General features: G+C 54.1%; 1 protein-coding gene across 2 annotated transcripts in view; it reads right to left on the reverse strand.

The window, feature by feature from the left end:
• Positions 1-25,190, reverse strand: part of SNX30 (sorting nexin family member 30) — a 115,332-nt gene extending 90,142 nt beyond the window's left edge. For both annotated transcript variants that reach the window (XM_055124175.1, XM_055124176.1), the window contains exon 1: positions 24,921-25,190. In XM_055124175.1, the coding sequence (XP_054980150.1) occupies positions 24,921-25,076 (156 nt within the window). In that variant the 5' untranslated portion in view covers positions 25,077-25,190. The remainder of the gene's footprint in view (positions 1-24,920) is intronic.
• Positions 25,191-26,554: the final 1,364 nt, after the last annotated feature.

Genomic DNA, 26,554 nt, shown 5'->3' on the forward strand with positions numbered 1-26,554 from the left:
CTCCTGGCTCTGCACTCAGGAATTACCCCTGGCAGTGCTCAGGGGACCATATGGGATGCTGGGAATAGAACCCGGTTGGCCACCTGCAAGGCAAACGCCCTCCCCGCTGTGCTATGGCCCCAGTCCCCCAGAGGATGGTTTCTTGACATGTGTGGTGACAGCACGACTGCACTTTTCTGTCCACCTCACCACACTTTGAACTTCAGAGGAAGTCCAGGAAGTGCCGGGTTTGGTCTGAAATGAGCAAGCTTGCCATGAGGAGCACTCGCCAGCAAGTGCTCCCCGCTGCGTGAAGAGCCAGCCTGCTCCCACGGTCCCCGCAGAACTGGGGCCTGAGGGGAGGAGCTGTGAAGGGACACCACCGTCCCACTCCGCTCAGCCCCCAGGCGGCCTCGGAGTACCAGTGAGGAGAAGGAAGGGCAGGAGGGGAAACCAGCCGTGGCAGCCTTGCGACGGAGTCAGGCTGGAAGTGGGGAGGCCACTGACTGCCACGGTGATAAGTAGCAGGCTTTGGGGTCTGCAGGGGTGCGGGCCAGCCCCGAACACACGTTTCATTCAGCCCCAAAGTCGGAGTGGTCTAATGCAGAGGCTCCCAAACTGACTCGGCCTCGCCCCCCTTTCCAGGGAAAACAAAACCACTCAGCGCCCCCACCCCGAGAAATCTACCTTCTTTAAGTAAACAGAAAGCACCCCTCAATGACACCCTAGGCTACCACTGCCCCTTGCCCTCCACCCACCGTGGTTCCAGTGCCCTCCGGGTTGGGGAAGGGGGCATAGTATCACCCACTTTGGGACACACTGCTCTAATCTATCATCCTACAGAAGCCTAGTTTGTCGTTGTTGTTGTTGTTGTTGTTTAATTACAAGCTGTCTAATTGCTTCTTATCCCAATAATGTTACAAATAAGCAAATCATGAACCATGCGCCAGTCTGGGCTGCTCCCTCGTGACTCACCGCAAACTGGTCTAGGCACAACCCAGGCAGGGGCAGCCCCAGCGGAGGCCTTGGCCAGCCAGGCAGGAGCACCTGGGGGAGAAGACTTTTTCGAGGTGATGCCAGAAGCTTCCTAGACACCCAATGCAACGGGGCCAGTGGGCTAGCACCACTAGGAAAGGGTGCAAGGAGGAGAGTGTGGGGAGAACATGTGTGCTCACAGAAAGCCTGGTCAGTGAGCTGCAGGCCTAAGAGGTGTCCAGCGAATCCCCGAATCCCCAACACCCCTGCTTTCCTGTTCTCTATCTTGAAAGTGGAGGAACAGTCACCTGTCTCCCGTCAGCAGGAAAAAGATGCTTTCAGGGCACCGGGAGGATGAGGGCTGGTGTCTGTGCCTCACAGAGTCGGGAGTGTCTGGGCAGCCGTCAGCCAGGACACGCAGAGGCCAGAGCACGAAGGGAGCGTCCCACAAAGTCTGCAGATGGGAGACGGAGGGGAAGCTCTCGCCCCTCCTCTGTGAACTGGGTCAGGGAGGAAAAACAACTTCTTAAGCCAGGAAAGAAAAGAGTTATAGGCGTGCTCTAACTCAGGAGGCCAGGGCATGTGGGATGAGGACAGATCGGGGGCCAGGAGAGCCCCCTCCCTGCCCCGGTGCCCACACGTTAGCCCTCGCCCTTCCTGGCCTCGAGCATCTGTGAGTGCATCTCAGACCACGCAAGCACCTTCCAACAGGCCCCTTCACCGGAGTCCCGGTGTTTGAGTTCGCTTTTATTTTTATTTGATCACGACGGGAGTGAGTCAAAGTTCTTCCTTCTTAACCAATGTCAACTTTTATTAGGCAACGGAGCAATTGCAGAAGAAGGGCTCTTCCCTCTACCATGGACAAACAGTTCTGGGGCAGGGAGGCTGCATTCTCAAAGGGACCGAAAACGCGGCAGGATGGTCCCCAAGTTTCTCACCTACCGAGTCACACAAAGAACAGCTACCACGCACAGCCAGGCTCAGTCTTAATATAACCCGCCACGGTTGCCAATCAGCTTACATAGCATTGCTTTATTTTTCTAAAAAAAAAAATACTTAGAGTTTTAGAGTTCCTAAACTTAAAAGAATCTTTTTATGAGCCTGAGCAAGAGTACACTGGGTGGGGCACTAGCCTCACATGTGGCCAACCTGGGTTCCATCCCTCAACACCCCACATGATCCCCTGACTCCTGCCAGGAGTGGTCCCTGAGCACGGAGCGGGAGAAAGCCCTGAGAACCACCAGGTGTGGCCTCCAACACAAAACAAACTTTCACTATTTGAAGTTTAATTTTCAAAACTGTCATCGTTCACAAAACTACCTCTTTGGTGATGGATATTTGGGCTTGTCGCTTCTGCTATTAACATTGCAACAAGCGTCCTGGTACACACATCATTTAGCACATGTCCATCTACTGAGTCAACAGATATTTGTGTAGCCACCCCATCTTTACCTTTGTTCGTGCACTGAAATTACAGCAATTAACAAACAGGACAGCACCCCAGAACCACAGAGAGTAGAATGAAGGAGAGACATGTCTGGTGGTGAATGTCCTCTGGGTGAATCAGAGAATTCTAAGGCGACTGACCTCAACCTTGGCTGCAAATTAGAATTATCTGGAAAGCCCAGTGTTGGAAAATACTGGTGTCTGGATCATCCTAGATTCCTGAAATCCAAATTTCCTCAGACGTTTGCAGATGATGTGAAGGCTTAGCTAAGCCTAATGAGCTTGTTCTGAAACAGGGCCGGAGAATTAATACTTGCCTGCTTTGCATGCAGCTGACCTGGGTTTGATTCCAGCAACTCATATGATCCCCCAAGTTCGCCAGGAGTAAATCCTGAGGACAGAGTTAGGAGTAGTAACCCTTGAGCATCACTGAGTGTGGCAAAAAAGAAAAAAAAAAACACAATAATAAAAGTCACTGTCACTGTCATCCCATTGATCATCGATTTGTTCGGGCAGGCACCAGTAGCGACTCCATTGTGAAACTTGTTACTGTTTTTTGGCATATCAAATATGCCACCAGTAGTTTGCCAGGCTCTGCCATGCGGGGGAGATAACTCTTGGTAGCTTGCCAGGCTCTCCAAGAGGGGCAGAGTAATCGAACCCAGGTCAGCCACGCATAAGGCAAGTGCCCTACCCACTGTGCTATAGCTCCAGCCCAATAATGAAAGTATTATAACAAAAATAACTATAATAGGAGACTTTTTTTTTGTATTTTGTTTTGATTGTTTTTGTGGCTTTTTTTCTCTTTTCTCTTTTTCTTTTTGGTTTGGAGAGACTAATTTTTTTTTTCTTTTTGGGTCACACCCGGCAATGCACAGGGGTCACTCCTGGTTCTGCACTCAGGAATTACCCCTGGCGGTACTCAGGGGATCTTATGGGATGCTGGGAATCAACCCAGGTCGGCCCCACGCAAGGCAAACGCCCTACCCGCTGTGCTATCATTCCAGCCCCTAGGGAGACTAATTTTTTTTTTTTTTTTTTTTTGGTTTTTGGGTCACACCCGGCGATGCACAGGGGTTACTCCTGGCTCTTCACTTAGGAATTACACCTGGCGGTGCTCAGGGGACCATATGGGATGCTGGGATTAGAACTCGGGTCGGCCGAGTGCAAGGCAAACGCCCTACCCGCTGTGCTATTGCTCCAGCCCCGGGAGACTAATTTTTAAGGAAATATAACAAAAACTCAAACTGTGCTTCTCCATTTCTGAAGGGCATACAAATCACTTTGGGAGCATGTCAGATAAAAGGATTCTGACTCAGGGGCTGGAGTGATAGCACAGTGGGTAGGGCATTTGCCTTGCACGTGGCCCACCCGGGTTCGATTCCCAGCAATCCCATATGGTCCCCCAAGCACCGCTAGGAGTAATTCCTGAGTGCATAAGCCAGGAGTAACCTCTGAGCATCGCCGGGTGTGACCCAAAAAGAAAAAAAAAAAAATTCTGACTCAGGGAGTCTGGATCCAGACCGGAGCGTCTGCGTTTCCAATCAGCTCCCAGCTGAAGCCAAGTCCACGGGCCCCTGGCCCAGACTCGAGGCAGAAAGGGTCCATGGCAAATGCAGAAAGCAGCTGGAAACACAGACAGGGGAGACCAGATGAGCAGCCTGACAAGCAACACTTCACATGAGAGTGAGCAAAAGCGGTTGGCAAGGGCACTACTCCCTCGAAGAGGATCAGCAAGCCAAGCTGAAGGCCAGGCTAGGCACCAGGATGAGTCTTGGGGAAGCATGAGGAGGGCGCTGAGGTCTCCGGGGACGGGAATGACCTACACAAGGTGGTGCTTTAGCGGGTGACTTTGGGCGACCCTGTTCAGAACTGAGCTGGACGGGGAAGGAGGAACTGATGCAAAGAAAACAGGAAAACCGGCCAGACAATCACGCATCTCGGTGAGGATGCTGACAGTGAAGCTGGAAACGCAGAGAGAGAATAGAGAACAGTGACAGGCTACGTCGGGGTGGGGAAGGTAAGAAAAGAGGCAAGAAATATGCGGTGTGGGCCTGGTGAGATGGGCCCGTGGGCTGGAGCACACACTGCGTGAGGAAGCACCACTGTGCGAGTTCAAACCCCAGCGTGGCACAGTCCCCTGATGGTGACCTGGGAGTAACCCCTGAACACTGAGCCTGGAGTAGCCCACAAGCACCACCACGGATGGCCCCGAAAGGAAGGAAGAAGAGAAGGGGCTTAAATACTCTGACTTCAGGGTGATTATAAGAGGCCGAGGCGGGGGGAGGGGGGGAGGGGGGCGGGGAACAGTCTCATTGAAACACTCTGAAGCCTAAACTCCAATACTGTCGTAAAGTGCTCCAGAGCAAGCAGGGACCGTGACTGGGGGAGAGCACGGAAGGAAAGACAGAAGGGTGGGGAAGAGGAGGGCGGCTCCAGAGAGGAAGGGACTGTTCTCTGAGAGAGAAATGAAGAAACGCCTGTCATGTGCCGGGCGCGAGGCAGAGGAGCAGGGCCGTGCAGAGGAGACAGCCCTGGGGGGTGGGGAGGATCGACAGGAGACTGAGTCAATGTCAGGCGTCAAGGAAAATGGACTCTGAACCCGCAGTCTGGAAACCCGGGTCCCTAATCTCAGGGCTTGTCACAAACCAGCTGGAGGAGGCCCCGGTGGAGCAAGTCACTTCCGGCACTGAACCAGAATTTACTCAGCCGAGGAGTCTTGGAGCAGACGAGCTCCGAGGCGTTGGGGGCTCCCGTGCCCGGGGGTCCTGCAGAGCTGCAGCCACTGCGGGTCACCACGGGCAGTGAGCAAGAAGGGCTGGACACCCGGGCCCCCGGAGGCAGATGGTGAGGCAGATGGCAGCAGCGTGCGAGGGCTGCTCCTCCGAGGAGGCTGGCAGGGACAGGAAGGGAGCGGGCGGAAAGCCTTAGAAACTTCCCTAAGGAGGGAGATCCGGAAGGTGAGGGCCAAGGCAGGGAATGCGAGCAGGAGAGAGGAGACAGAGGCGGGGACAAAGCAGACCTCGGTTTCATTCCCCCTGCCCTGGAGACTGGGCTGGAGTGATAGCACAGCGGGTAGGGCATTTGCCTTGCACGCGGCTGACCCGGGTTCAATTCCTTCACCCTTTCGGAGAGCCCGGCAAGCTACCAAGAGTATCCCGCCCGCGTGGCAGAGCCTGGCAAGCTCCCCGTGGTGTATTCGATATGCCAAAACCAGTAACAACAATTCTCACAATGGAGACGTTACTGGTGCCCGCTCAAGCAAATCGATGAACAATGGGATGACAGTGCTACAGTGCAGACCTGGAGACTGCTTGGTGTAAGAGGTACAGGGCACCACGGCTAGACAGACAGTACAGGAGGTTAAGCCGATTGATTACGTATGGCAGACTCTGGTTCAAATCCCCGGTGCCACATTACAGTCTCTGAAGCACGACCAGGGCTGACTTCCGGAGCACAGAGCCAGGAGTAGCAGCGCCTGAGCAATGCCAGGTGTGGCCCCAAACTCGCATGCTCTCTTCAGCTCCCACTGGCCGCAGGAAGCAGGGCCACCCTGACATGCGGTCCTCATGCCAGAGCATCACTCCTGGCCGCTGGGTCATGGTGGCAGTGGTACGACCACAGGGAAGGGAGGGACGGAGAGAGGAGATGATGCGACTGGAGGAAAGCAAGGCAGGTCCCTAGGATCTTTCGGCACATAAGAGGCTGCGCAAAGGAGTCCACATACTTTTTTCTAGAATCAGAGAAAGCTAAAGAGAGCTTGGCCTCGACCCACCCTCAGCGCCATCTTGCCACAATCCACAAAGAAGCGGCAGGCATTCTGGTGAGCAACGTGGCCCGGAAAATGCTCCGGACCCGAATTGGGGCCAACAACACCGGGGAGCCGGAAGGAGGAGGTGCAGCCAGCACACCTTCTCCAGATGGAGCCCTGGCGACACTGAGCAGCAACTAACACGGCCCCGGGATTCGGGACTGGGACACATCCGAGCCGCGCAACCTTTTCTAAAACCTGAAAACATACAATCTTTTAATGGAAAAGTAATTATCAAATGCTTCCTTAATAGGGTTATCTTGTTTGGGGTATAACTCCCACAACAATAGTGAGTTTTGTGTTGAAATATGGAACGTAATCAAGGTGAAGAGAAAATGAAGTAAAATTCATCAGTTATACAGTTGGGGTGGGGGCGGGGGGTATACCAGGGATTTTGGTGGTGGAATATGGGCACTGGTGAAGGGATGGTGTTTGAATACAGTATAACTGAGACATAAACCTGAGAACTCTGTAACTTTCCACATGGTGATTAAAAAAAAAAAATTAAAAAAAAAAGCTTTGCTACAAATTGTGCATTTTATTCAAATCAGTGATCTATGTTTGTGTGATTTCTTAAACATAATTATTGATTATAAAAAAGTAATATCCTCATTTCACCCCTAGTTAGAATTAGTCCATTTTTGTATCTCTATGCTGCATTTTAACACTTTGTATTACTTGGGTTAAATTGCTTACTAAAAAATGGATCAATTAAAAAAAAAAGAGAGAGCTTGGCAGAGCGGTACAGTATTCCAGGCAAGTGCCACCATCAGCCCAGACTGATGGAAAAGGAAAATCTGGGAACCCCAAGTCACTGCAAGCACACCCAGGACAACAGTCCTGCTGGGAACACTTTGACAGGTAAGAGGTGATTTTGGAGTTTTTTTGGCCACACCCGGTGATGCTTAGGTGTTACTCCTGACTTTGCACTCAGCAATTACTCCTGGCAGTGCTCAGGCAACCATATGGAATGTCAGTGGATCAAACTCAGGTTGGCCACATGCAAGGTAAGCACCTGACCCACTATACTATTTCTCTGGCCCCAGGAGGCAATTTTTAATTGTTTTTTTTTTGGCGGGGGGGGAATCACACCCAGCAATGATCAGGAGTTACTCCTGGCTCTGCACTCAGGAATTACTCCTGGCGGTACTTGGGGAACTATATACGATGCCGGGGATTGAACTTGGGTCGGCCATGTGCAAGCTCCAGCCCCAGAAGGTGATTTTTAAAGGGATGCAAAAACCCATTCCTTAGAGGGGCCACCCTGGGTCAGCTCTGAGGGTGCAATCACACAGTTCCAGTGCCTCCCTGGGTTGAATGCTCTACTATCGCCAAAATTCTTGATTTTCTGAAACAACAAGAAACGAGAATTTTAATTTTGCAGTGGGCACCACAACTCAAACTGGCCGTCTCGGGCAGACCAGTAGAGGTCAGTCACTGGCTCGACACACACGTCACACATCGCAACATCTCAAGGGCTGAAAAGTCACACAGAATTGTCCATCACTGTTTAGACCTTAAAAACATTGATTCAAATTCTCACTGAAGTCCCAACACTGGCCATTAACTTTTTTTTACATCTTGACGGAATCACTGTGAATTACAAAGTTACTTAAGATTGAGTTTCAGGCGTGCAACGTTCCGACAGCAATCCCTTCCCCGGTGTCCGCTTCCCTTCACCACTGCCCGCAGCCTGCCTCTGTGGCAGGCACTTTTCTCTTCTTTTTTCTTTTTAGGCACTGTGGTTTGCAGTGCTGCTGCCGAGAGAGTATCAGGCATATCGCTTTACCTCCCCCTGGCACCCGGTCCTTGTCCAGAGAGCTCATTCCCTTCTATCATTGTCACCGCTGTCCCTTCCCTGAAACAATCCCCGCACCCCCCACCCCCCCATCCCTGGCAAGCTTCTTACTAAGGATCAGTTCTCCTGTTCTTTGTTTCTATTGCCTTTGGGCGTTAGTGGTCATTAATTTAAAAGACAAAATGCAATTACCATGAATAGGCAATTAAGGCCTCCTTCAAACATGTCTCGCTCTAGAGTTTCTGTAACTGGGGGAAAAAAAAAATCCCTCTGATAACTGCCATGGCCTCCTGTAATTACGCCATCACCATGCCAGTGCAGTTCTTCAGTTTCCTCCTCTGCCTCCCTCCCCGGATCCAGGATCCCTACGAGAAAAGTTCATCTATTGCGCCCTCCCCGTCGCCCACGCATGGCAGGTGACGGGCACCTAGAAATCTTGAAGCAACGCACAAAAAGCCCAGTGCCCAGTCACTGAGATAAACAGATTTGCATGGCCAGACTGAGCTGAGAGAGACTGCTCAACTGCATTTTTGCAGCAAGAACGCTGATGCCAGCAGGGTTTCGAGCCCAGTTCCTTAGACGAGACGTGTACCTAATCAACAGTCCGGCAAAGGCGATCCATTTTCGCAATAACTATTCCATGACCTTTCAGTTTGTTTGTTCCTGGCTTCTGTGCTCCGAGACCACTATAGAGGGACCATATGCAGCGCCGGGGATCAAGCCTGGGTCAGTAAGGCAAGGCGAGGCAAACATTCATTTATTTTTTTTGCTTCTGAATTGTAGGAACTCTTTTTTTGTAGTCTCGCTATCAGCCTTCACCCAAGTCAAAAACACCAGCCTAAACCCCGGTGCTATCTCTCTGGCCTCTTCTACAACCATTTGTGTTCGAATTACAGTAAAGTATCCTTCACCCAAACCTCCGAAAAGCTATCTCAGGCTCACACCAATTCCAGAATTTAGATTCCTCAACTCCTAAGAAACGTAATCCCTGACATAGCACAATATACAGAGAAATCTCTCAAACTTGCACAGCATCAATTCCTCTTAGCGATTCAAGAGTTACCATAGGTGGTTTGTTCAAATTGGTAAAGAAAGAAAAATGAGCTCCGAAGTAGATCGATGATGGAAAAAAAGACTCTGCTTTCAGCAAACGGAACTGGGAAAACTCGACTGTCACATGCAAAAGAATGATATCAGATCCACCAATATACAAAATTACACAAAAATTAACGCCAAATGGGTAAGAGACCTAAACCTTGAGCTATAAAACTTAGGGTACAGAGAGACAGTATAGGGGGTAAGGAATTGGCCTTGCATGGGAATTGACCTGAGTTCAATCCCCATCATCCCATACGGTCCCCTGAACACTACCAAGAGAGATCACTGAGCACAGAGAGGGGAGTAAGCCCTGAGCTCTGCCGGGTGTGGCCCAAAAACCAACAATAAAAACTCCTGGAAGGAAACACAGGGGAAAACCTTCAGGACACTGTATTTGGCGGTCATTTCTTGGCTATGACACCAGAAACCCAGGCAACAAAGGGAAAACTAGACAGATGGGACTTGAGGAAACTTGGAAACTTTTGTGCAATGGACATAATCAGCCTCTGAGATGGAAAGAAATGTTTGTGACTTGGATGAAGGATAATAGTCAGACTATAAAGAGCTCTTACAATTCAAAAGCAAAATTATAAATGAATAAGAATCCTCTCCTTTTTAAATGAGTCAAGAGCAGGTGGAGAGCAAGCACAGGCGGTAAGGTGCTTGCCTTGCATGCAGCCCACCCTGGTTTAACTCCTCAGCACCACCTAGTCCCTCAAGCATCTCCGGGGTCAATCCTGAGCACAGAGCCAGAAACAGCCCCTGGAGATGGAGCGATAGCACAGCGGGTAGGGTGTTTGCCTTGCACACGGCTGACCTGGGTTCGATTCCCAGCATCCCATATGGTCCCCCAAGCACCGCCAGGAGTAATTCCTGAGTGCAGAGCCAGGAGGAACCTCTGTGCATCGCCAGGTGTGATCCCCCCCCCAAAAAAAAAAGAAACAGCCCCTGAGAAACATCCCCTCATGTAACCCCATCTCCTCTGCCCAGAAAAGAAAGAAAATGTGATAGAAACACACAATGAAATGCTTTTGTCCTTAAGAAGGAAACTGCCATAATGTAAAAGACCCCAGGAAACTAACACTAACCACCTCTTCCACATCTCCTGCCTTCTTCCAGGATTCCTGGCCCTTGGCCCCACCCCCACGCTGAACTCAGCAAAGGAGCCGCCGTGACCATTCACAAGCCTGTGTGCCATGCCCCTCCCTCCCTGAGCCCAGCCCTGGCTTTGTGCCGCTGAGACACACACCATGCGCCTTGGCACCTCTCTAACTGCACCCGCTCACAGACGTCCCTGCAATGCAGCCCACCTTCCTACCAGACGTACCCTTCCTCCCTCTCTTTGAAAAATACCAACGTGTGCTGCCCGAGAGACGGCTCGAAGGGCCAGGAGAGCAAAGCCCAGAGTCAGATCCCAAAAGCCTGGCGGGATGTGGCCCGAGTAGCCCCCAGCACCTCTGGGCCTAAGCCCCCACAGCACCAGGCCAAGTACTGCTGGGAGGAACCCCGAGGCACTGCTGGCAGGGTTCTACCGTTTCCCCACAACATCCTAGTCTCTCTCACACACAAAGAAAAATATCAACTTCGGGAGGCTGGAGAGATAGAGAGCTAGTACAGCAGGTAGGGTGCTTGCCTTGCACGCAGCTGGTCCAGGTTCCATCCCTGGCATCCCATATGGTCCCCCTGAGCACTGCCAGGAGCAATTCCTGACTACAGACCCAGGAGTAGCCCCTGAGCATTGCTAGGTAAGGCCCGAAAGATGAAAAAGGAAGGAAAGAAGGAAGAGAGGGAAGAAGGGAGGGAGGGAGGGGAGAGGAGGGGAAAGGAGAGGAAGGGAGAGGAAACGAATGGAAGGAAGGGAAAGTAGAGGAGGGAAGGGGAAGGGAGGGAAAGAAGGTAAGAAAGGGAAGGGAGCAAGCAAGCTACTTATCCTTCACTCTCCAACTCAAACACCCTATCCATTACGAAAAGCACCCCCCCCCCCAAACTTCGATTCCAGTCATTTTCAGAATATCTACAGCATACGCTGATACGCTGGCAGTGCCCACCCATACCTCCGGGGCCTGACTTCTATCTAACTGCCAGTCCCTGCATTTCTGGGTCTATGTCCTCCCAGCCCCCGCCTGTGGACATCTGCTTTGCCTACCCACAGAGCAGGATGAAGTGTGCTGGGGACAAGTGGCCAAACTTGCTACCCAGGCAGGGGTCAGCCCACAACTGTCAAGGGGCATTAGGGGAGGTCCCTCACCTTCCTTCACCACTCAGATGGCCCGCTGGCAGGCAAACCTTTTCTGGGGCACCTCCTACGGCAGGAACAAACACTGGCTTGCATTTCCGCCATGCGGACCCTGTGTGGGTTCTCCTCTCCACACTCCGAATCCAGACGTTCCTCTTAAGAGAATTCCAAACTCAAGATGAAGGGTCGCTGAGGCGTGGCAAGATAGAGAAACGTGCCCCAAGACTGGCAAATATATTTAGCTCTGTTCATATTCTGTCGAGATCAGCTGGGCGTCTCTCTTCAACGCCGGATCATGAAGCCCTCAAGGGAGAGACTGGTTTGGGTTTGGTTTTGGTTTTGTTTTTTTGGCTTTCTTTCCATCTTTCTTTATGTCCCCAGTGCCTAGCACAGAATCAGACATGTGACAAGATGCTCAAGAGACACAAGCTTTGAAAAGTGTCTGCACTCTGCTTGTCCGCCTTTGTCCAAACTGGAGCCCTGAAACGCCTTTTCAGCTCTTTCTCCTGCTGCGGCCCACTCCGTTCACCCTCCCCTCCTTAGAACAGGAATTCTGGTTCCTCCCCCTCTCACCTTTGGCAGCCAACAATCAGAATTCTACAGATCAAGACAGACATGAGAGGGGCCAGAACTCAGTACAGCAAGCAGGGCACTTGCCCTGCACATGGCCGACCCGGGTCTGATCCCCAGCACCCCCTATGGTCCTCTGAGCACTGTAAGGAGTAGTTCCTGAGAGCAGAGCCAGGAGTAACCCCTGAGCTTCACCAGGCGTGGCAAACAAACAACAACAACAAGAAGACAGACAGACAGACAGACAGACAGACAGACAGACAGGAGAGAGCAAGCGGATGACCCTAACTTCATCTAGGTACAAACCCGAGTGCTCGAATTCCAGACTCCTTAAAGTCATGGGTCTGACCCTGTCGGGGGTTGCATCACTGACTGTGAAGGGCCAAGAAAAACTAGGCAGAGGGTCAGAGAGATATTACAACAGGGACAGAGATTGCCTTGCACATGCCCGGCCTGGGTTCGATCCCTAGCATCCCAGATAGCTCTGCGAGCAATGACAGGAGTAATTCCTGCGTGCAGGAAACAGGACTAACCCTACGCCTTACAGGGTGTGACCCAAAATTCAAAACCGAAAAAATTAGAGAAAGAAAAAGTAGGCAATAGTAAAAGGCCTCTGAACACCCAGCAACCAAAATTAATTCAAAATCCACCCCATCATGAAGCCAAGGTATTTCTTGACCGTGTTAGGCCGTGCAGCATGAAATGAAAAGTAGTTGGAAGGATCAGCAAGATAGTACAGAGGGTGGGGCACTTTGCCTTGCATGCGCTGACCCCAGTTCTATTCCCAGCACCCCAGATGGTCCCCCAACCAGAAGTAATCTCTGGATGTAGGGTGAGGAATAAGCCCTGAGAATAATCAGGAATAGCACCTTCCTGGGCTGGAGTGATAGTACAGAAGTAAGGCGTTCACCTTGCACGAGGCTGACCCGGGTTCGAGTCTTCCGCCCCTCTTGGGGAGCCCGGCAAGCTACCGAGAGTATCTCGCCCGCATGGCAGAGCCTGGCAAGCTACTGTGGCGTATTCAACATGCCAAAAACAGTAACAAACAAGTCTCACAATGGAGACTTTACTGGTACCCACTTGAGCAAATCGATGAGCAACAGGATGACAGTGACAGTAACAGTGATAGCACCTCCCCACCAAAAAAAAAAAAAAAGAGCTCCAGACTTTAACCTGTGACCCTCACCACCCCTTCCCTTCCCCTAAGCCCCACCTCCTCCCTGTAATCACCTCCCACTGAGACCACAAGGGAGCCGGCCCAAACAGGCCCCCAACTGGCCGTCTAGCCATGTTCTCATCGTTCTTCCTCTCCCAGAGAGTGACGCTCCTATCCTACCGCTCCCTCCACTGAGCACCCCATCCCAGGCAGGGATGGCACCCACCCTACACCCAACAGAGGGAAAACCCCTCCCGTTGCCAAAAGAACAAAACTGACTCCACAGCTAAACCCAAAGCCACCTCTGGCTCCTTCTGACCCACCTTCCACCCCCCCCTCCCTTCCTCATCCCCACCTGGAGACTCTCCAGACCCACTTTCAGCAGGGCTGGAGCCGTTGGACAGCAACTAGGGTGTTTGCCTTCCCCAAGGCCGCCACGGGTTCAATCCCCGGCACTGCAGATGGTCTTCCAAGCCCCCAGAACTGATCCCTGAGCTCAGATCCAGGAGCAAGCCCTGGGCACCACTGAGCGTGGCCCTAAAACAAACACACGGAAGACAAACTTCCGATCCTGGACCCAACTTCAGGGTCACCCTCTGCGTTCCCAAGTCATCTTTGCTCGCACTATTCCCTCAGCCCCAGGACTGCCCGGACCCCCTGCTGGGGAAGCCACATCCCACAGCAAGGGCCTGCTGCAAGTCCCTCCCCCACCACCTGAGCATGACTGACAATGACAGGGACACCCCCCACACACAGAAAGCCCAACTTCCGCCCCCCATTTTAAGGTCACTGTATTTTTTTTTTCCAAGTGACAAATCCAATTTAAGAGTATCAACAAAAGGGAACTGGGCAGGCGAAAACAGTACAGGGAATAAAGCACTAACCTTGCATGCAGTTCAGTTCCCAGCACCCCCTGTGGCTCCCCGAGCACTGCCAGGGGTGATCCCCGAGGGCAGAGCCAGGAGTAAGCCTTGAGCACTGCTGAGTGCGGCTCCCACACAAAAACTAAACCAGCCAAAATGGAGCTGATGGCCTCCTACACCCAGGAAGCCCAGGAATCAGAAGGGCCCATGACCTTCAGGCCTGACCCCCTCTTCCTCGCCGCCGGCTGGGCCTCCTTCTCAGGCTTCCGGCTGAGCGGTCACTTTCCACATGGAAGGAAACGAAGGTCTCACCTAGCAGATTCTCCCCACCCGGCCCGGGTCTGAACCGAGCCACCTCAGAAAGGCCTGGCTAGGGGCACGCGTCCAGCAGGCAGCGGCTTCCACAGGGAAATACTCACAAAAGCCCCCAGGGCAGTCTGAGGAGAGGAGCTGGACACCCCCAGCCCGCCCCGGGGTCTGACACTGCCCCCGCCCCCTCCTCCTCCACCCCTGTGTGACTTTGCAAGCCTCCCGTCAGCACCTCTCGCTATCAAATACAGCTGGTGGCTTTCACTCTGAGGGAAGAAAGCGCGGAGACCATGAGGGGCATCCAACACCCTAGAAAGAGGCGGCTCTCACCCCCAGGCTCACTGTTAGCCGGCCAAACATGGCCTCCCCCTCAAGCCGCCACACTCACGCGGCACGACATCTCATACTCTACACCAATGATGGGTCAAGGATAGCACATAGAAGACAACCAACCTGGGGGGGGAAATTATATATATACATATATCTATATATATATATAGATATATAGATATATATAGGAGCGATAGCACAACAGGTAGGTAGGCATTTGCCTTGCACGTGGCTGACCCGGGTTCAATTACTCCATCCCTCTTGGAGAGCCCAGAGAGCTACCGAGAGTACCCTGTCCGAATGGCAGAGCCTGGCAAGCTACCCGTGGCCTATTCAATACGCCAAGAAACAGTAACAAGCCTCACAATGGAGATGTTACTCGAGTAACATTTGCCCGAGCAAATCGATGAACAATGGGATGACATTGCTACAGTGCTATATATATAAATATATATTATACACATATAAGTATATATATACATATACACACACATAAGCACACAATGCTCAACCTTTAACAACATGTTAGTAATCTCTTATATAAGGACCTAATAGCTCCAGGGTGAAATATAACAATTTTCACACACTTTCCTCTAAGGCAAGTGTTTTGGATTATTTTTAGCAGATTATTCATAACAAGCAATACAAAATAAATTATTTAGGTTCAGCTGAGGGGAGGGTTTGGGGGTCCAGGTGAAAACATTCAAAATATCGTGGTGGGAAGGTGTAATGGTGCTTGGATTGGTGTTGGAATATTAAAGGTAATAAATTATTGTGAATAACTGCATAACTCTCTGCGATGCAGAGAGTCTCTTGCCCTCGCACCTGACTGTCTTCCCCAGGACCCCTCGGAGGGGATGGGCTCCAGCTTCCCTCCCTACCCCGAGCAGAGCTCCCAGTGGCCGAAGACCTCCGGAGCCTAGACACAGCCATGCTCAAGGCCCCTCTCCACACGTTCAGACAAGCCTCATGCATGAAGATACCAGCGGAGGAACCCAGGTGTGGGACCCAGGGCTGAGACCTCCAAGCCTGTTCAGATTGGGACTGGGCCTCTTCCGCCCAGATTCCCCATTTCCCAGTACCTAGGCGGTCACACCCAGGGACTGCCCCTGGTGCCGTGGAATCCCATCAACGGTCAGCATCCAGAGACTTAAAAGCAAGCTCCTGGTATCTTATACCCTACTTCTCCCTCTGGGAGAACCTGGCAAACTACTGGGAGTTTCCTGCCCACATGGGAGAGCCTCACAAGGTCCCCATGGTATATTCATATGCCAAAACCAGTAACAAGCTGGGTCTCATTCCCCTGACCCTGAAAGAGCCTCCAATCAATGCGGCATGGTTGGGAAGGATGAGTGGAGAGAAGTTTCTAAAATCTCAGGGCTAGGAGAAATGGAGATGTTACTGAGACCGCTTGAGAAATTCGACGATCAACGGGATGATGATGATGATGATGATGATGATAATGATGAACTGTATATATAAAAAAAAAAAGGCCTCCCGGCTCTCCCCAATGATGGGAGGCAAGTCCTCCCATCACCCTCTGGGCTCTAAGACAGTTACCATCAGGCAGTAAATAAGGACTGGAGATGTCCTTATTCAAACCCAGACAATCCCGTCCCCTGGCTAAGGTCTAGAGTCCTAAACTGTGGGTCATGACCCCACACGTTGGAACCCAACAGGGTTGGGGGGGTGGGGGAGGAGGGCACCAAATATTTGGCAGCAACATACTTCAGGAACCCCCAATGATCAAAAATTAATTCAAAATCAAGTGGATCATAAGCCTAAGGTGCTCCCGGGAGCACTCACCAAGGTTGTTTTTCTTCCGCAAAAAAAGGAGTCAACAGTGGAAAAAGTTTCAGCATCCCGGCTCTAAAATGGTGGCTTTCCGGGGGCGGGATGATAGCATAGGGGTGAAGGCACCTGCCTTGTACCTTAGGGAGGCTGGTTGGGATCCCCAATTCCAGAGAGGGGTCCCCTCCACAGGCCCCAGCACCCAGCGAGGGGTGGGGCACTCCTGAGCATGTGGGTGGGAATAGCTCCTAAGCTATCCACTGGGTGTTGGCCTGAGAAAAAACAAACAAACAAACAAAACCCTGCCTGTGGGCAGGGTGGGAAGGCTGAAAGCACCCTGGAAGACGCAAGGCCCTGGGGATGGACAGACGGTCCTGGACATAAGGAGGAGCAGGGCTGGCCAGGAGGAAGTCACGAGCTCAGCAGAAGCCAGGGCAAGGGGCCATAGTCAATGGCTGGTCTTGCCCGGAGCTCGGGCCTCACCCAGAGGGCCGCCCCATGCCTGCCATGGCTATGCGCAGCCCTGGGTGGAGTCTGAGAGTCACCAGCCTGCGGAATGCAGGCGCGAGGGACCTGGCAGGCAGAGTCTGAGAGGAGGATGCACAGAGCGGGTTCTCCAGCCGAGAGCCCAGCGCTGAGTGGGGGAGACTGACCCCCCTCCTGCCAGAGAGACCCCACCAGGGCTGCCCTCGGCCTGGAGCTCAGGCGTCTCCCGCTCCCAGGCACACCCTGCTTGGTGGCCCAGCCACTGGCCATCAGACCAGTGCTTCACTTTTCACTTCACTTCTTTTTTTTCCTTTCCTTACTACAAAAAAAAAAAAAAGCCTTTGTAAGGGTGGAAGTGATAGTACAGTGGGTAGGATGTGTGACCTGCTCACAACCAACCCGGGTTCGATCCGAGGCATGCCACCTGCTAAGCACCTCCAGGGGTGAGTACTGAGTGCAGAGCCGGGAGGAACCCCTGCCATTGCCAGGTGTGGCTCAAAAAGCAAACAAAAAAAATTGTTTTTGCTGTGCTTTGATTTTGAGGCCACCTCCAGCAGTGTTCAAGAATCATTTCTGGGGCCTGGAGCAATAGCACAGCGGGTAGGGCATTTGCCTTGCACACGGTCGACCCGGGTTCAATTCCCAGCATCCCATATGGTCCCCTGAGCACCGCCAGGAGTAATTCCTGAGTGCATGAGTTAGGACTAACCCCTGTGCATTGCCAGGTGTGACCATCATCATCATCATCATCATCATCATCATCACCATCATCATCATCATCATCATCATCACGTTGATTGTCAAATTTCTCGAGTGGTCTCAGTAACGTTTCCATTCGTCCTAGCCCTGAGACTTTAGAAGCCTCTTTTTACTCGTCCTTCCCAACGATGCCACATTGGAGGCTCTTTCAGGGTCAGGGGAATGAGACCCAGCATTGTTACTGGTTTTGGCATGTAAATATGCCATGGGGAGTTTTTGAGGCTCTCCCATGTGATCCAAAAAGAAAAAAAAAGAATCATTCCTGGTGGGGCCTGAGGAACCCTAGGCAGTGCTGAGGCGATATCAAAGTGGGGCCGACCTCTTTCAGGGGAAGCACCTCAAGCCGGGCACTCTCTCAGCCTGCCATGGCTTTCACCGGCCAGCCCGTGGGCCCAGACAGGCTGGAAGCCACTGCCTCACATAGTTCCCCTCCTGTCACATCAACCTGGATCACCCCAGCTGTGCCCGACTCTGCCTCTTCCCATGACGCGGAAACACCTCAGGCCCAGCAGCCAAAGCATCTCCTCCACCGCAACGAAAGGCAAAAAAAAAAAAAAAAAAAGGAAGGTCGGCAGTAGACTGAGAGCACATGGCAGCCTGGAAAAGGATGGGTCTTTCTGGCAGCTTCTGTCTTCTCTAAGGGAAGGAGGCCTCCCTCAAGCAGGGGAGGGGGAGCAATTCTTCAGCCCATGCAGAACCGGTGTCTTCACGGAAAACAAAGCTGGTACCGACTCCCCACTGACACCCTCGCATGTGTGTTTGCTTCTGCACCCTGGCGGAAGGGCAAAGGGCGTGTGCAAACAGCATATCCCAGACTGGTGAGGTGCAGAGCGGCAGTTTTCCTCCTTTCTGGGCCCACAGAGATTGGCAGTTGATCTGCCACTAGTGTCCAAGCCAGTGATGGTCACCACTGAACCCAAGGAAGAGAGTCCTGAGAGTGGGGGCCGCTGCTTCTCCAGAGCTGGCGGGCAGCGGGAGGCCAGACGAGATGCTATCTGGCAGCAACATGACAGAGCTCCCGCGGACCCAGGTCTAATGCCAGGGTGTGGGGTTCCAGGTCTAATGCCAGGGTGTGGCCGTGGGAGAGGGCGGCCGTCCCTGGAGATAATGGCCCAGCGACTGATGGTTTCGGAGATCTGGGCAGCGTTCCTGGAGATCAGGGCACGATTGGAGAGTGGGATCTAAAGGTCTGGAGGAGGGAGGGTGCAGGGAATTGGAAAATGACAGGGAAGGAGGAGGCTGGGGAGAGTCTCCAGCAGCCGCTCGTTCCTGTCTGCCCAACATTCCTTCGTTCCTGCGGCTCCCGGGGACAGCACTCTGCTCTCTGCCTTTGAAGCCACATCTCTGTCCAGCCCAAGCCCGGAGCAGAGCCTCCATCAAACCAATTACATCCTAGGTCCTCCGATGTAGAGAGGCGGGGCGGGGCACACAAGCACTCGCTTCATTATTATTATTTTTTTTTTTTTGCTTTTCAGGTCACACCCAGCTATGCTCAGGGGTTATTCCTGGCTCATGGACTCAGGAATTACGCCTGGTGGTGCTCAGGGGACCATCTGGGATGCTGGGAATCAAACCCGGGTTGGCCGCGTGCAAGGCAAACGCCCGACCAGCTGTGCTATCACTCCAGCTCCATAATTCTTTAAACTGAACAGATACTTTTTTTTATGCAAGTTCCCTATACTCAGCACAAGCTGACCTCCCTTCCCCAGGCTCCTGAGGGAAGCATCCAGTCCAGATCTGCACTCTCAGAGCCATCAAGATTGATGTCCAGGCCTGCCCCAATTCGACAGTGCAGCCCCGAGCTTTGGCTGAAGCTTCTGTGTAGCGCAGATCCCAAGGCTCACATGAGGACGGAGGGAACCACAGCAGCAAAGCAGAGGGAAAGTGACGGGTTCCCGCCAATCCCGCACGCCTGAGGCCGAGACCACTCTCGAGAGGCAACAGAAACCAGTTATTCGCTCCTTCCTCAAACTGGTCTGCGCAGGGCTGAACATCCATTTAACCAAAGAGAAAGCTAATTCTGGCTGGAGAGACAGCACAGTGGGCAAGGTGCTTGCCTTGCATAGCTGGTAGGGGTTTGATTCCCGGCACCCCATATGGTCCCCAAGCCCTCTCAGGAGTCACCCCAGAGCACAGAGCCAGGAGGAAGTCCTGAGAACAGCCAGGTGTGGACGAAAAGAAAAAGAGAAAAAAATGATTTTTAATGTAAAAGTGGTACTAGAGATATGACACAGCAGGTAGGGTGCTTGGTTTGCACACAGCCTGGGTTTGATCCCTGACACCCTATAAGGTCCCCTGAGCCCTGCCAGGAGTGGTCCCCTGAGCACAGAGGCAGGAGTAAGCCCTGAGCACCACAAGACAGAGCCCAAAAAACAAAAGCCAAAATAAATGAGAAGAAAGAAAAAAGACAGAAACCTAATTTGTTGCCAGCAAAGGCTTCTCAAGCCAACAGTCTGTAGATCTTTATAAAGCCTGAGTCTAAACACGGCCTCCTTCCGCTCAAGCCTGCAGAGGTTCTCAGGATAGCCTCTGGGTTGCTCCCGGCCGCCCCCCACACACACCCCTGTAACTCTCTGCAGTCACTCTGCCCCAGGACTCTGGCTCCGGACGCTTCACTGTGCCTCCGCTCTAGGCTGCTCCTTCCACGGTCTCGAACACAACCACATACCCACTCGCTCACTCCCTCACCGCCTTCAAGCCTCTGCTCTAACCTCTACTCCTCAGCCCTCCAGGAACCCCCCAGCCCTGGGGCCAGTGACCTGAACCCCTTCCCCAGACCCCACTTTGCCTCCCATCCGCAGCACGTGTCCACCGAAGGCCACCCCCCAAACAGCCACAGAGCAATCAGGGCTCAGCCTCACGGGAGCAGAGTGGGCCCTGGAGAAGGCAACGAAGACAAGGTCCCCATGGTCCCTGCTCCTGGCCCTCTCAGGGGGCGGGTGCAGGAGGGAAAGACCCCTCAACCTTCAGGCTTCAGGACAAGGAGGTGCTGAGTTCAATGAAGGGGTTGAGAGCGCTGGAAAGGGGCTGGCGGGGGAAGAGGGCTGGGGGGCAGCTCAGGGGTGAAAGGCTGAACTTAGGGGTGGGGTGGCGGCAGCGGAGAGCAGGGAGCAGATGAAAAGGAACCCCAAGGACTCCCCACTCCTCTCACACCAGGATCAGGAGGGTTCAGGAAAGTGGGGGTGGGGGGCAGTGGGGCCATCACATTTGGTCTTTCCCACCTCCCCGGCATCCCTCAAAAGTGTCAGCGGCACAAAGAGGCACGACGGCCCCAGTCCTGGCGACATCCCATGGAAAGCAACTCCCCTCCGAGCAGCAGAATCTGCGTGGGGAGCCCGCAAGCCCCCCTCTCTCTGCCTGGAGTCTGAAACACGCGGCCCAGAGCACCATCCCAGGGTCCTCAGGCCGCCAAAGCAGCACGGACCTTCTCGAAGACACAGCAAAGCACTCAGCTGCCCGCCCAGCCTCTCCGAGGAGGCCCGGCTACCTCAGCAAGAACGAGCAGGAGGAAAGGAAGCTTCCCTCCCCGCCTCCTGACTCACCCCTGCAGCTCTCTCTCCAGACACTCGCCAGAGTCACCGGAACATCTGTGCACGCATGCATGTATATAAGATGCAAGGACAGTGTGACTCCCCGGCAGAGAAAAAAATTACCCTGCTTAGCCTCCGAGGAGCTGTGGCTCAGTGTTAATCGCACCCGTGGGGATGATGTCACTTTGATGCTCCCCATAGCTGTGCTAAGACTTATTAAATAGTCAGTCATTAATAACGGTCGATTATCAACACAAGCCCCTCCCTCTCACGGCGCTGGCCCCTGCAGAGGAAAGCGACCGTCACTCCACTGGGCCTGACCGCCTGCCCACTGACAAGCCCTTAGAGGTACAGAGCATTGGTCTCTCAGGTACTTATTAGGAAAACTTATTAGTATGAGTAAATTGAATTACCTGTTAATAGAGTCAGGTCAAAGAGCCCTGCTTTTTTGTTGTTGTTGTTTATTTGATTTTGGTTTTATTTGAGGACCACACCTGGCGTTACCTGGGGCTTACTCCTGGCTCTGTGCTCAGGGATCACTCCTGGCAAGATTTGAAGAACCCACTGGGGTGCCAGGGATAGACCCCTATCTGCTGTGTGCCAGGCAAGCAAGAAGCCTGCCTACTATACTATCTCTCCGGAGCCAAATCAGGTGCTGAGTCAGAGGATTATAAAAACCCAAGAGTAGATTATTAAGCAAAGGTGGTGAATCTTCATGGAATTCACCGAGAAGTTCCTGAGAGCTGTGACCTCTCCCTCCCCCTCCCTCTCTCTCTCTCTCTCTCTCTCTCTCTCTCTCTCTCTCTCTCTCTCTCTCTCTCTCTCACTTTGGGAGGGCCACACCCAGCGGTGCTCAGGGCTCACTCCTCACTCTGCACTCAGGGATCACTCTTGGTGAGGCTCGGAGGACTCTATGGGGTGCCAAGGATCAAACCTGGGCCACCATGTGCAAGGTAAGCACATACTCGCTGGCTGTACTAGCTCTCTGGCTGCTGCAAACTGTGATTTTAAGCAACAGGATACATAATGAAACCATGTGCTCAAGTAACGTCCTCTGGTTCAACACTGGTTAGGATCTTTCTCTCATCAAAGGAGGCTGAGCGAAATGACGCTTGCTGAGGGTCTTCTGTAGTTTAAACAGCCTCCAAGATGTGCCTGTTGTGTCTACCTCCGGAAATCCACATCCTTGGGCACACTGTCCCAACCGTGTTCTATTAGATCAACAGACTCTGGTGGAGGGACCGAGGTCAGATTATACACACCCATGGACCGGTCTCTGAGGGGCCCCAGCAGCCATGCCAAGCATCCTCCAAAGAAGGCCTGAGGCCCGCCAACTGCTCTGAGTGAGCCCAGAAGCTGACCCTCCCTGTATCCGGCCTTCCGTGCCTGCGCCCTGGAGTCAATAGTTTGGCTGCGAGACGGCAAAAAGGCCTGAGTCGGAGCCACCCAGTGAGGCTGCTTCCAGGTTTGAGACCCAAAGACACTCTTTCCAGGTGCAAATTTTGCAATAATCTGTTCCCCAGCAATAATTCCCTCATTCACTGTGCCACGGAGACCTGAGAAGGAATTAGGATCAGCCACAGCTCCTTTCCTAATATAGTCAATCTGTCTGTCCCTAAGAAGGTTTCGCTTTACTTTACTTTTTTTTTCTTCTTAATGTTAGGGCTGCAGCTGGCTGTGCTCTGTGCTCAGGGACCACTCTGGGAAGTGCTCTGGGGAGCACATGCAATGCTAGGGATCCAACAGAGGTCAGCAGCATGCAAAGCAAGTGCCATACCTCCCGTACTGTCCTTCCAGTCCAGTCTCCATGACAGGAACAAATAATTAATTTGGTAACTCAACCATTACTTATTGAATGACATATGTGGCCAAGATCTTTCCAAGTGACATAAACCCTTAAATAAAATAACTGTTGCATTGGGAAGAGGGTTGAATTGCCTAGAGAACATGCAGGTCAGGGGCCTGCTTTGATCCCTGACATTGTGGGGACCTACCCACCCCCAACCCCCATTTCCCCACACACACACACACACACAGAGTACCACTGGAAGTAACCTCCAAGCATCCAGCAAAAAAAATGAAAAACTGAAATTCAAAATAAAAATAATTGCAGAGGGGGGTCTGGAACGATAGCCCAGTGGGTAGGGCATTTGCCTTGTACGCAGCCTACCCAGGTTTGCCTTGCAAACAGCCTACCCAGGTTCGATCCCCAGCATCCCATATGGTCTCCTGAGCACCGCCAGGGGTAATTCCTGAGTGCAGAGCCAGGAGTAACCCTGAGCATCGCCAGGTGGACCCAAAAGGGAAAATAATAATAATAATAATAATAATAATAATAATAATAATAATAATTGCAAAGGGCCCACACACAGGAGCCAGAGAGATAGTACAGTGGGTAAGGCGCTTGTCTTGCAGGCTCAACCCCCAGCATCCCATATGGTGCCCCCAACCCTGCCAGGAGTGATCCCTCATGGCAGAGCTAGGAGTAAACCCTGAGAACAGCTGGCTATGCCCTGTCTCCTTCCCCCTCTCCCCCCAAAAAAAGAACCCAAATAAGAGCCCACACACCCGGGCTTCAATGGTTTCATTGACTTTAAGTCCTCTTGCTCCTAATCCTTAACAACCCCTCTCCAACGCCCTCTTCCCCCCCACCAACTTCTCACTCTACATTCTCAGCCACCACCACACACCCCACCCCAAGTTCCCTGCCACGAGGCACTCAAGTCCCACTCACCTGCTATTCTGAGTGTCCCATCTACCTGTTCATTTTCACTGTGCCCTTCCCCCTACCGGGAAAGAAACTTAGGTGTCCCCTCTCCCCCAATTCCAATCTAGGAGGCACTCAATCTCCGTCCTTCACGGGAGGAGTGGGGGGAAAATCCACTCCCTCTTCTCGAGTGCATGCAGCGATGCTGACTTCTGCAGCGAGGGACCCGGGGTGCAAGGGCAGCGCCCCGCGGCCTCCCGCCCCGAGCAGCCCCCCGGACTCTGCCCTCCCCGCGCGCAACAGCAGGACCACAGCGCTGCGCTCAGAAACCCGAGCGTCTCCGGAGTGCCTCCCTCCTCACAAAGAAGGTCAAAGGGCGAGCTCCCTTTCCATCAACCACAAAACCAGCCTCCGCCAAACCTCCGAGGCGTGTGGGAGGCCGGCAGAGGTGAATGGGGCCCCACAGTGCAAAAACCACAGCGGGGACTCTCCTGCCGCCGCCGCGGCGGGCTGGGGTCGGAGTCAGGTGACGCTGCCCCGAGGACCACCCCAAACCACCGAAAGACAGATTGGAGGAGGACGGAGTGGAGGGCTGGAGGGGGGGGGGGGGGTTTCCACTGGCTCGAGGACCAACGCCGCCCCTGCTCCGGCCGAGACGCGTGAACTCTCGCCTCCCTGCAGCCCCAGGAAACTGGAGGAGCTACAAGTGACCGGGCAGCTCCGCCCGCCGGGATGCGCCGGGAGGGACGCGCGCCCCCGGACCCCCGGACAGCAGCGCCGAGCCCCGCGTACACGGTCTCCGGCCCCGACGCGCGGGCAGGCCCCCTCCCCACCAGCTGTCACCGGCGCAGGGGACAGTCACTGCCCTGCAGACGCGTCCCCCCGGGTCGCTGGATCCCTCCCCCCTCCCCCCCCCCCGTTCCCCGCCACTAGGCTCCGGGGGCGCGGGGAGAGGCGGCAGCGTGGATGCGGCCCGGTGCCCGGTCCCGGGGGGGCCGTCCGGACCCTGAGTGTCCCCCACCCCACCCCGCTCCAATCCCCCCCACCCCTCCGATCCCCCGCCCCGCGCGCCCCACCTTGTCGCCGAAGCTGCGGGTCATCAGCAGGTCCGGGCTGGGGGTGCTGTCGCCGCCCACGGCCTCCTCGCTGCTGGAGCCGGCCAGCGGGTGCGGCAGGTCGCGCAGGGAGTGCGGCCCCGTGGACGGCAGGGCCTTGGGGGGCCCGGCCGACATGGCGCGCGCGGCTGGGGACGCGCGGCCGCCGCTTCCTCCGCGCCGGGCGCGGGGCTCCCCCCGGGAGCCGGGGGCCGAGGCGCCGCCGCCGCCGCCGCTCGGAGGCCCGGCCGCGCGCGGCCACCGCCACCCGCTGCTCGGGGCCTGCTCCGCGCGCCTGCGCCCCGCGCCCGCGCCCGCGCGCGGGTCCGCTCGCCCCCGCCGGGGAGGAGCGCCGGGAGGAGGGAGCGCGCCGCGGCTCCGCCCTCGCCCGCCGCCGCAGGAAGCGCGCCCCAGCCCTCCCGGGCTCCCCCGGGGGAAACCGCGCCGCCGCCCACCCCCAGTCCCCGGTGCCGAGCTGGGGAAGACGTGGGGAGGATTCTGCTCCCTTCCACCGCACGGACCCGGGCGCACCTGAGCAACCCCCTCCCCCGTCCCCCACCCCGGGAGGGGGGGTGGTGTTGGGGGACTGGCACGCGGGGGTGGGGGTCCCCCACCGGGGTCTCCTGCTTCGAAAATAACCCGCAATGTAGGGATCATGACCTTGGTTATTTTGGGGGGAGGGGAGGAAATGGCATGAAAGGCCTTGAGGCTCAAAGGAGATTGATTACAAGGAGATGCCAGAGAGATAGCACCGCGGGCAAGGTGTTGGCTCTGCATGAGACCCCCCGGGGCTTTGAACTCTGGCACCGCCCCGTGGTCCCCTGAGCACGTCCAGGAGTGATTCCTGAGCCAGTTGTGGCCCCCAAACAAAAAAAGCCGCAGAGTATTGGCGGAGGGGCTGAAAGGAGGCCATGGGCGTGTGGGTGGGGTGTCTGTGCCCAAGGGATCTTGTGCCCAAGGTCTGTGCCATCTTACTTCCGCAGTAAAGCAGGGATTGGGTAAACCCTCGCAGAGGGGCCGTGGCCCCGGGTGCCTGGGGGTGCTGCTGGTGATAAGGGCGCTGAAACCCACACGCTGACCGAGCTACCTTTTTTGAGGTTCCAGTTCTTACTCTTTCCACTTCCTTTCTGGGCCTCTGTGGCTGAGGTGAAGTGGAAAGAGGGCTTTGGTGTCACCTCGTTTTCCCACCTGATCTGTCTTGCAGCTTGTGTTTCTCGAGGCCACCTGTCCACTCAGGCACAGGTGGGTACTAAAGGAGTCATGGGGAGGATACCTCCCAAAAACAGACAGCCTGTTTCCTTGTCGCCGCTGCTGCCGTACTGGACCGCTAGGGCCCGGTTCACACCTGGCATGGCTGGAATGCAGTCAGGCCCCCGCCTTGGTGTAGAATCAGCGATGCTTCCCGGAGGTGAGGCTCACCCATGCACCACAGAGTGAGCTGGAAGGACCGTCCCTCGCTTCCTCTGCGGTCCTTCATCAGACCTTGGTCCCAAAACTTTTCTCTTCCCCAGGAGTCTTCTTTGGTTGGGACAAATAAGAATCCAAGGGCCCTGGGGAAATTTATATTGGTTTTTTTTTTCATCTTTACTCATCCCTGGGTGGGGCTGGGGTGGTTT

This window comes from Sorex araneus, chromosome 1 (genome assembly GCF_027595985.1).
Source record: "Sorex araneus isolate mSorAra2 chromosome 1, mSorAra2.pri, whole genome shotgun sequence".
NCBI lineage: Eukaryota > Metazoa > Chordata > Mammalia > Eulipotyphla > Soricidae > Sorex > Sorex araneus.